Source organism: Leptopilina heterotoma, unplaced genomic scaffold (genome assembly GCF_015476425.1).
Source record: "Leptopilina heterotoma isolate Lh14 unplaced genomic scaffold, ASM1547642v1 Lhet_245, whole genome shotgun sequence".
Lineage (NCBI taxonomy): Eukaryota > Metazoa > Arthropoda > Insecta > Hymenoptera > Figitidae > Leptopilina > Leptopilina heterotoma.
Window position 1 is genome coordinate 1,207,753 of NW_025110961.1, and position 12,020 is coordinate 1,219,772.

The following is a 12,020-nucleotide window of genomic DNA, read 5'->3' on the forward strand; positions in this document are numbered from 1 at the left end:
TGATTTATTTATTTACTTACAATAGACACGAAATATATTTTTATATATTTAACGTAAAATAAATAATTAAAAAAACATAAGCATGAATTATGTAATAATTTATATAAGATGTGTTATGAATTGTTTTTTAATTAAAGTTTTCTTCTACAGCACCCTCTTTAATGCCAAATGAAGCACTTGGTGCTGCCAAGTTAGCCCTTTTGGCCATGATAAATTTTGGAGTGAAACGCGTGGAAAATTCCTGAAACTGCGCTTTGTAACAAAAAAAGGAGAAAAGGTTGCTGATCCTCCAAGCTCAATAAATTTCAGACGAAACCTCTCTGCTATGCCCTTAATTTAGAAATGGCTTCAAGAACGTGGATTTTTATCTTTTAAACCGGGTTTCCTAAACCAAGCCATTTTAGAGAACTTTTTTGGATGTTTACGGAGCCACAGTCATCGTTTCGTACATCTAACGTGTCAACAATTCGATGGACTATTTAAAACTTTTCTTATAAACAATTTAACATCGCCGCATTCAGTGGAAGCGAACTGCAGAGACGATGCTAGTAACGTTTTAGAATCTCTTGTCCGATTTTTACAAAACACGAATAGTCAACAAACTCCACCCATGGAACTGCAAGAAAAAGAGTACTTTGAAGAAAATGAGTTAAAAGATAACTAAAGCACCAGGAAATGAAGTTCTAAATCTTGCTTGGTTGAGATATTCAGGAGATTTTTTTTGAATAAATTGGCTAAAAAAATGCCATGTCTAAAAACATGCGCACAATGTAAAAGCAGTTTTTACAGTAGTAACAGTACTGGTAGAAATGTTCCAGAAATTTATGAACCAAGGAGAGAAGGACGGCGAAGAGGTGTGACTTTGGACTATTTCGAACGAGGTTACGTTCATGGGATGACTGTTGTTCGCAAAAAATTAGCTTTAATTGCATTTCAAATAAATTTGAAGGAGAAATTGAAAATTTACGCCACAAGATTTACATTTTATTACATTTTATACAAAAAAAGTAATTAAATTCTCCACAAAAAACATTTATGGGTTTAATAATTAAAATTAAAAATATATGGATTTTTATTTCTGTCAGATTTTTGAAACGCCCGCCCTTTACTTATTAGTTATATTGTACGCCGATAGGCTGCGCGTCTATTACTACGCACTCTGCGTTTGCGCCTCTTCGTTATACTTTGTATTATCTCTCTTACGTTATAAGAACGACTGTGATTTCTCCTCGTGTGTTCCGCTTTATATAAAATGAGTGTATTATTAATAATAAAGTTATAAATATAATTTGACAATTATAAGTGATGAGTGTTAACTTTCTTTCATGAAAATCCCCACCTTCTAAAAGGTTATGGGCACAGACAAACTTTAAAAAGTGTTTTCACGAATCCACCGCGTGAGTTTTGTTTAAAATAGTAAAAGAAAAAATCGAGATTGGAAAAATACGAAAAGACGAGAAGGATGTCCGAAGAAAAACAGAAGATCATTCCAAGTGTGAGCAAAGCTGGTGAGTAAAAATAAAAATCATAAAAGATGTGAGTGATAATAGAATTTGAGAAGTTGCAACACGTCGTCAGAGATACACGTGCGGAGAGCCACATGTGCACATGGTCATAAGAATATTAAAAGAAGAGTTTATAAATATTAAATTAAAATTAAAAAGCATATTTGTGTTTAATTTGAAAATTAATGTATAAATATATTCATAAAAATTTAACGAGTTAGAAATAGAATTCACAGGCTCAAACTTGTTTAGTAAAATGCCGATATAAGAAAGACAAAGAGAAAAATAGACGCCATGTAAGAATAACAAAGAAGCAAATACAAGTGAGTGCGAAGGTGATGGTGGGGATGGGGGGAGAGATACGTACTACAAAATGTTCGAACAAAGGATGAGATATTATGCGCAGTGGCTCGATCTCTCTCTCTCTCTCTCTTTCCTTGGGTCACCTTTGCATGAACTTAAAATCAAAACAAACACAAGTAAAATGTCATGACATTGAAATAGTATTTCAAATAAAATCAAGAAAAGAATATTATATTACAAAATAATAGAATAAAAATAAAAGAAAATTGTACAATATTACTAAATTAAAAAGATATATAGTTTAATAAAAAGAAATAAAATTGATGAGTATAAATATAAATAAAAGATGAGAAGTACATAAAAAAAATTATATTTCAGATGAAGCGACGTTAGAAAAACTGTGGAAAAATTTGGATATAACGTTTGGTTTAAACAAACATCATCCAGAAGATGAGATCCAAATTACAACAGAAGGAGAGAATATCACACTAAATATTGATAACAGAGTATTTTATCACACAGGTGAGCTTACAATTATTTTAAATATATATATTTATTATAAATAAATAAAAATAAATTTTTTTAAATAATCCGAGAAGTTTGCATGAAGATGTTTACTTGATGTTCGGTAATACATTGACATGCATCCTAGGTCAGTCATAATGGTGGTTTTGCTGTGCGAATCATCACGTGACTGATCGTTCTAAAAACAGTTATACTTGATGTTGGGTTAACTGATTTTGGAACATAGTCCTTATAAAAATTAAAAATTAATTAAATTCTAATTTATAGAAAAACGAATGCTGACAGACAGAACATGGGATGCACTTCCATTGTGGTTAGATGAACAAATCCTACAAGATCAACCTGCTGTCATGCCAAGGACGTTCTCGGGTAGCTCGGTCACAGAATTAATGAAAATAGATGAGGAGAATGAGTCAACAAAAATAGATGAGGAAAGAGAAAATAATGAAGATGAGAAATTATATGAGAAGGATGAGACAGGAGGGAAATTAGTAAAATTAGAATTAGAATTAGAATTTCTTTATTTGTTTAAGGAAACCATGAGAACAATTTTTACAGAGCAGCATTCAACAATCATAATAAAAAAAAGAAAGATAGATAATACAATAATAAATAGAATAATCTTGTGCATACAAATACTAAATAAAGCAAAATTTATACAGCAGAAATTATAAATTACCAAATGACTGAGCGGTCAATGATCACATATATAATATAATAAGAAATTCAATTAAAAATTCATACTGTCACACTGTACCACCTACAACTACATATTATGAACACATCATAAGCAACATAAATAGCATATATGAATTTAAATACACATATTTATACATATTTACACGTGCGCCACAAGATAAAAATAAATACAAAGGTAATAAAATCCATAAAAGAAAAGTACATAATTATGTATCAAGAAGCAATAAATATGTAAAAAGTTTTTTTCTAAAAACGAAAAGACTCTGTGAACTTGTTATAGAGCAGGGAAGAGAGTTCCATAGTGACGCAGCAACAACAATAAAAGAATTTTGATATTGACTAGTTCTACACCGAGAAATTCTTAGAACATTAGGGCTTCTAATCTTCCTGGTAGTGATCTCCTGTCTGAAAACAAATTTATTAAACAAATACCCAGGTTCTTCAGAATTTAGAATAGAATATGTCAAACAACCAATATTTAATAAGCGTCTATGTTTAACTGTAAGCCATCCCAGTCTTTCACGATAAGGAGATATATGTTCATCCATTTTCAAATCAAAAATAAATCTAATACATGAGTTAAGGAGTTTCTCAAGTTTATAATTGAGTTCATCAGTAATATTACTATAGACCGCACAGCAATAGTCAAAATGAGGAAGAACCAAAGAAGAGACAAGCTGAAGAAGAAGCGACTGATGAGACGAAGAGAGAAAAACATGATGACTCTGTGACTGCATTTTTCAAAACTGGTGATTAGAAACCTACCTCTAGTAATTTTAATCCTAAACCCACAATTAGTAGTAATATTAAATGCAATTATAAAATAGATCAGTATAAATTAACAAAAAAACTTGAAACCTCTGATTTTGAACCCCCAACTAATAAAAATGAAAATATTTCAGTTGAAGATAGAGTGACCAGACAAGAAAATAAAATTGATAAGTTGATTGTAATCGTGAACAAATTTTGCGAACTTTCAATACAGTCAACTGAGTAATTAACAAGCATTGTTACCCAAATTAAAGATGTGTTAAAACACATAGAAACAGATTCACCAAGCCGTGAAACTTTAAGAGATCTCACAGGTTTACTTAGAACTGACTATGTGCAACAAAATAGAAAAACCAATGAAAATATCAAAGCTTTAGAGGGAATAGCCAAAACTTTTAGACTTGCACAAAATGATATGATGCGCGAAACCAATAAGGTAATCAATGATGATTTACCATCAGATGAGAAAGGAACAAACGATATAAATGATAAATTAAAAATAGAAATCGAACATAAAGTAAAAGAAACTCTTATAAATTTAAAGCAAAAGAATTTAGTAGAAAACTCTGAAAATAGTGAAAACAATTTCAAAAATTTAAAAGTAAACGATGTGGTTAAATTTGAGATTATAAATAAAGGTGGGAATTATAAAAGAGATTACAAATTAACAAACAATGTAGAATTTGAACATTTTAGAGACTATTTCACTTCGGAATTGAGATCTAGCGACCTTTTACACATAATAGATGACAATATTGTTGAAAAAGAATTTGATGAAAAAATCTTAAATGAACAAAAATTTAAAGTTAGAGACATTTTGATCAATCATTTAGATAGCAATTATCACGCAAAGGTCATGCAGTTTCAAGATCCAAAACAAATTTTGAATAAACTTGCCGAAATTAAAAGATGCGAAAGAAATGTCAATTCACATACAGTCAGAAAACAATTATACAATATGAAATATATTTTTGGTAAAAATACAGCGGGTGAGTTTATTGAAAAATTTGAGGACACGATTCGAAATTATGAAAATTCAGAAGGTTCTGTTTCTTTCTCTGAAGATGAGAAGAGAGATGCTTTCTATAATGCTATTATGGTTTCTGTACCTTCTGTACAAACCATTGAATTTGTATCGAAAAATACAAAAGGAAAAAGTATCTCTTATGATCAATTAAAATTGTTGGTTTTGCAGGATGAGACAACGAGAGGAGAAAAAGAAGATGAGAAAGAAGTGAGAACTCTAAACATGGTGAAAAATGATTCAAAGGTGCGATGCTATGAATGTCAAGATCAAGGACATATAGGTGCAGATTGTTCAAATCGTGGAAGAGGAAAGAAATGTTACAAGTGTAACAAATTTGGCGATCACGTTGCAGCTACATGTCCAACTAATCAATTCAATTATGATTATTACAGTAGAGGAAGGGGTTACGGAAGAGGAGGTCACTCAAGGTACAGAAATTTAAACAATTCAAATAATTCGAATAATCAAGGGCGAGATTTAAAAAGAAAAATAAACGTTAATTACCCAAATTACGGTAAAAGAGGGCGAGGAAATTATACTAGAGGGGGTTTCAAACAAAATAACCAAAGATATCAAAATAAAAATTACCACAAGAAAAATGAAAAACAAGAAAAACAATTAAAAAGGGAAAATCAACCAACTAGAAATGATAACATGGGTGAGCAAAACAAAATTCATAATAATTTATAAGTATACTGATATGTCTAATAATAATTATAAAAATTTTTATGATGGGATTTAAATTAAATTTTTAGCTGATTCTGGGGCAACTGATCATATATCAAATTCCAAAATTGTATTTAAAACTTTCGAAGAAACAAATAGTGGAGTTATAAAATGTGCAAATAAAAATGAATCGGCAGACTTAAAAACGGAGGGAGTAGGGAAAATTGAAATAAAATTACACAATGGTGAAATATTTAAAATTGATAAAGTCTTTTTTGCGGAAGCATTGAAAGAAAATTTACTGTCTTTAAGAAAATTCGCCGAAATGGGTTTAGCAATTTATTTAGATAAAGAAAAAATTGATATATTTGATCCTAATTCAAATGAAAAACTATTGTCAGGTGTGTATAAGAAACCATTTTGGGAAATAGAGTTAGAAATAAATAACATTTCAGATAATGGAGAGAATTTTGATGATTTAATAAATAAAGATGTGTTCGTAAATCTAACTGAAAAGGAAAATAATACTCATAAATATCTCACAAGAAGCGTTGTAAACAAAGAAAAATTAATAGAATCAATTAAAAATGAAGAGTCGATTATTTTAAACAAAGAAAATGAAATTAATATAAATAACGATGAGGAAATAAATAAAAATTCAGAAATTGAAGTGAAAAACAAAATAAACAATAATCCTTACGAACAATCAAATTTTGATGTGACAATATGGGACCGAAAATTTCATGACATAAATGATTTACCAATAATAGAATTACCTGACGATGAGAACTTTTTATTAACTAACACAAAAACAAAAGTAAACAATAAAGCTTTATTGTGGCATGGCAGATTTGGTCATGCTTCTATAGATTATCTAAAAGCATTGCAAGGAAAATTTCCTGAAAATAAAAATCTAAATTCTGTAGTTTTTAATAAAGAACTCTTAAATTGCGACGTATGTTTGGTGAGTAAAATCAATAAATTACCATTTTCATTAACTAGATCAAGAGCAACTGCTCCTTTACAAATCATACATGCTGATGTAATGGGACCTATTTCTCCCACTACATATCCCAAAAATTACAAGTATATATCTGTCTTTATCGATGATTTTTCTCGTTTAGCAATGGCTTATCCAATGAAAATGAAGAGTGAAACTGGTAAATGTTTTGAATATTTTGTAAGAAGTGCACGAAATTTAATAGGTCATGATGCGAAAGTATGTTATTTACGTTCAGATCAGGGCACTGAATTTACAGGTGGGTACACGATAGAAGTATTACAAAAATTAGGTGCGAAATTACAACTGGAATGTCCTGACACACCAGAACATAACGGGGTTGCGGAGAGATTCAATCAAACTATACAAAAGAAGGTGCGTTGCTATATGTTTGATTCAAAATTACCAGAGTATTTATGGGACTTAGCTTTAACAGCTGCAGTTTACGCATATAATCGAACTCCACATAAATCAAATAACATGATAATATCCTTAGAAAAATTCAGTCCTGATCACAACTTTGACATTAACCAAATTAAAAGATTCGGTTGTATTGCTTATATTAAAGTACAAAGAAAAATTGGTCCCAAATTTAAACCAGAAGGAAGACGAGTTATATTAGTGGGTTATACACCGACAGGTTACCAGTTATTAAAACCGGAAGATGGGAAATATTACGAAAGTAGAGACGTAAGGTTTAATGAAAAATTAGTTTATGGAGACAAATATAAAAGAAATGAAATACAAAATTTCCCAAGAATAGAAGATGTGACAAACAAAGAAAAATGGTTTACTAAATTTGAAAAAGATGAAAATGATAAAGAAGAGTTAATAAAATCGGAGGGAGAACACAAACGTAAAAGAGGGTGACCACGCAAAAATTTAATAAGTAATGATAAGCAAATTGAAATAGAAAATGAATCAATATTAAAAATCAATCAAGATAATACAGAAACAAATTTACAATTAAACGATGAAACAGTTCATGCTTTACTAGCTGATATCAATTCAGAACCGATAAATTATAATCATGCGATGAATTCAGTAAATAAAAATTTATGGAAAGAAGCAAAAAATGAAGAGTTAATGTCTTTAGAAAAGATGAGAGTTTGGAAATTAATCAAAAGACCAATAAGAACAAAAGATGGACAAAAAACAACTATAATAGATTCGAGATGGTTATTTAAAAGAAAGATAGATTCAAATGGTTGTGAAAAATTCAAATCGAGACTAGTAATAAGAGGATTTAAAGACAAAAATGTATATGAGTTGTCTGAAACATATGCACCTGTGTCAAGATTACCTTTAGTACGAACAGTTCTAGCTATTGCCAATAAATTCAATTTAAAAATTTATCAAATTGATGTCAAAACGGCCTTTTTAAATGGTGAGATAAATGATGAGGAAATATATATGGAAATACCTGAAGGAACAAATCACAATAAAAATGAAAGAGAACAAATGGTGTGCAAATTAGAACGAGCGTTATATGGACTACGTATTAGTTCTAAAAGGTGGAATGATAAATTCACAAAAGCAGTCTTAGATATAGGTTTGAAAAATTCAAGAGTAGAACCGTGTTTATTTATTTGGCGAGAAAATGCGAAAATTTTAATTTTACTTCTGTACGTAGATGATATATTAATAACAAGTAATGATGAGGAAAAATTGTCGGAAGTTAAAAATAAATTGAACGAAAAATTTGAAATAACTTGTTTAGGTGAACCAAAAGAATTTTTAAGTATTCAAATAAATCATGATAAAACGAATAAAATTATGGAACTACATCAAGAAAAATTCATAGATAAAATATTGATCAAATTCGGTTTCAATAATTCGCATCCACAAAGAACTCCCATGAACACATCTCAAGTAACTAATAGAGAAAGAAAGATGAGAGAAGAAGAAATTGATGATGAGATTTTGAATGAGATCGAAACAAAAGCTAATTTTCCTTATCGTCAAGCAGTAGGTAGTTTATTATATCTAGCAGGAGCAACTAGGCCGGACATTACTTATGCAGTTAACGTATTAAGTAGACACCAGGTGAATCCTACTGAAGATGATTGGAAAATGGTAAAAAGAGTTTTTAGATACTTAAAAGGTACTAAAAAAATTGAGTTTACGATATTTAGGTAAAACTGAAAATCTAGAAGGATTTTCAGATGCTAGTTTCGGTGATTGTAAAAATTCATTGACAACTAGTGGTTATTTGATTAAGTTGTTTGGAGATACTATTTCTTGGCGAACACATAAACAATCATATGTGTCACTGTCCACTTGTCATGCTGAGTATGTGGCGATGAGTGAAACAAGTCAAGAATTATTGTCGATGTATAACTCCATCAAATTAATCATCACAAGGCCACTATTGCCGATGGTTTTATGGTGTGATAACAAAACAGCGTGTATTAATGTAGAAACAAACGGTGGGAATAAATTAAGGCACATCATTGAAATTAAAGAACATCACATTAAAGAATGTGTTGAGAGAAAACTTATAGTTGTAAAATGGATTAAGTCAAAAGAACAAATAGCAGACATATTCACAAAACCATTATCTTTCGAGTTGCATAAAACATTAACTAATGAAATTATGAATGTTTAATAATCATTTTTATTTACAGATACTAACTGAGGAATTATTATCATTAACAAGATGAGGAATTATAAGAAGAGTTAACAAGTTATATTTTAATTTTTGTATTAAAAGAAAGACTGACATTATTTTGTTTTTAAATAAGTAAAGAGCAAACGGGAGGGAGTGTCAGATTTTTGAAACGCCCGCCCTTTACTTATTAGTTATATTGTACGCCGATAGGCTGCGCGTCTATTACTACGCACTCTGCGTTTGCGCCTCTTCGTTATACTTTGTATTATCTCTCTTACGTTATAAGAACGACTGTGATTTCTCCTCGTGTGTTCCGCTTTATATAAAATGAGTGTATTATTAATAATAAAGTTATAAATATAATTTGACAATTATAAGTGATGAGTGTTAACTTTCTTTCATGAAAATCCCCACCTTCTAAAAATTTCATATTCCCATTTAAATAATAAATTAATAGGGGAGAGTCTCCAGTTGTGAGACGGGTTTTATTTTTGACCCGTAAATTGTAAACGGGTAAACGAAATTGTAAATAAAATACACCGTTCGAAAGGTAACAGAAATACGCAACTTTTATTAAAAGAAAGTGTAGTGTTTCGATGAACTCAAAAAATTTTACGATACATTTTCCGAGCACATCGCTTTTTTCAAAAAAAAACAATGTCTCCAGTTGTGAGACACTCATTAAAAATTGCTAAAATTGAATCAGTTTGACATAAAACGTTATGTTTAGTAGAAATAATTAAATATATTAATAATATATATTATTATGTACTAAATAATAATATTTATTCGCCAAAATATGACTATCAAATAAGCACAGTTTAATAGCTTCAACAAGAGCATTAAAATTGATTTCTTCTGAATCAATTGACTTTTTTCCACTTGAAATGCCCAAAAATACTAGAAAAAAAATCAAAACAACATTTAAATAGTATGCCTGCAAAGTCGTATTTTTTATGCTGCCCAGATGGGTGTTGACACCGTCTCACAACTGGTGATATGCTGTGTCTCACACCCAGAAATTGGCGCTATTTTGAAAAAGGAAAATTAAATTATTTTCAACCGTAGATTGGAACAATGCAATATTGCATCACAAAATATAAGGAAAACACTAAAAGAAAATGCATGACACTTACCTTTTCCAATTAATTAACTTGGAAAAAAAGTACTTTGCATTTATTGAAAAAACGCTTTTTAGTCGATTATCACACACAGTGTTGGTATTTAACAAAAACAGTTTATATATCCGCTTCGGCGTATACGAAAAAGTTGGATCATATAAAAAGAAATGTTTTTATATAAACCAATCGTCTTTTTAATATTGCATGTTAAAAAAAATTGACTGTCTCACAACTGGAGCTGTCTCACAACTGGAGACTCTCCCCTACAATTTCTATTTTTGTGTTTTTGAAAAAAATTACAAGAAATAAAAAGTTAAAAAACTTAAATTTTATTTTTTGTTTATAATTATACAATTTCTTCTAAACTATTTTTGAAGATTCAAGTTTTTAGAATTAAAAAATTAAAAGTTAATACTTTTTCATCCTTCACTTTTATTTCCTTTATAAATTGATAATAGTTATAACTCGAAATTTCGAAAGAATGGTGATATTATATTAAATTATAATGATAGTAATATGATTTAAATTGTATTTTATTATAATCATCTTTGTAATATGACACAATTTGAGTCATATTCCTATCATTACAATTCAGTATAAAAGTAGTGGGGAACTAGTTCAGCATGAACAACTGTAAGTGGCTCTATAAATCGTCGTCAAATTTTTATCTGTGAGTAAACGTACTGTGGACGCATTTTCGATGTGGTTTTCAAATTCTTGTGATGGTCTTAGATTAGTGTTAGTGTTATCCCGTGCATACCCAAGGTACCACATCACACTTGCAACGTGGGCACAGCATCCAACAATCCTAGCACCAGCTTTGCATTGACAGTACTGTAGTGTATAGAGGGCAGTACTGAATGCGGCACTTACGCAGTACGCAGAGATGGTTAGCGACCACGTGCAAGGAGAGATGCTAAGCAGCCACGTGTTACAAATTGTGTTAAAATTAATATAATTGTTCATTTAATAAATTCAAAATAAATTTAAAGTTACACAAACTAATTATTGTTTTCTATATTGGCGACGAGGTAAAAAATTTATAAAAAAAGAAAGAAAAGAAAAAATTGAGTAAGTACACTTTAAGTTAATAAAAAAATATATATAATAATAATAAAAGAAAAAAGTGTGTCGTTTAATTTGATATTCCGTGCATAGACTTAACTCGGAAGAGTTATTTAAATATGGACACACGTTGTGACGGTCCAAAATTGTAATTCAATATTGGCGAAGGTCCAGTCATGGACACGCTACAGGTCCAGTCATGGACGATTAAAAAAATGTGACGGTCTAAATTATAGACACACATAACAAAAAAAATGTGACGGTCTAAATTATAGACACACATAATAATAATAATAATAATAATAATAATAATAATAATAATAATAATAATAATAATAATAATAATAATAATAATAATAATAATAATAATAATAATAATAATAATAATAATAATAATAATAATAATAATAATAATAATAATAATAATAATAATAATAATAATAATAATAATAATAATAATAATAATAATAATAATAATAATAATAATAATAATAATAATAATAATAATAATAATAATAATAATAATAATAATAAAAAAATGTGACGGTCTAAATTATAGACACACATAACAAAATAAAAGTAATTAAATAGTCACAGTATGGATTATCTTTCTAAACGCAGATAATTGTTTACTTTGCTCATGCAGGTATATAGAATGACTTCACTGACACCGTTGGAGAATTTTGATTGTGAAGGAGATCCTCATGCTCTTGGTTGTAAATGGGAA

At 29.4% G+C, this 12,020-nt stretch overlaps 1 protein-coding gene across 6 annotated transcripts in view; it reads left to right on the forward strand.

Moving 5' to 3' along the window:
- The window catches only part of LOC122503117 (ATP-dependent DNA helicase PIF1-like), a 72,471-nt gene that overhangs the window by 19,483 nt on the left and 40,968 nt on the right, over nt 1–12,020 (forward strand). For 3 of the 6 annotated variants that reach the window (XM_043613548.1, XM_043613549.1, XM_043613550.1), the window contains 3 exons: nt 151–1,508; nt 2,187–2,330; nt 2,601–3,007. The exons of 1 other annotated variant lie outside the window; for it this stretch is intronic. In XM_043613548.1, coding sequence (XP_043469483.1) covers nt 1,463–1,508; nt 2,187–2,330; nt 2,601–3,007 — 597 coding nt within the window. In that variant the 5' untranslated portion in view covers nt 151–1,462. Of the gene's footprint in view, nt 1–150; nt 1,509–2,186; nt 2,331–2,600; nt 3,008–12,020 lie in introns of those variants that run through there. 2 more of the 6 variants (XM_043613551.1, XM_043613553.1) reach the window with 2 other exon arrangements.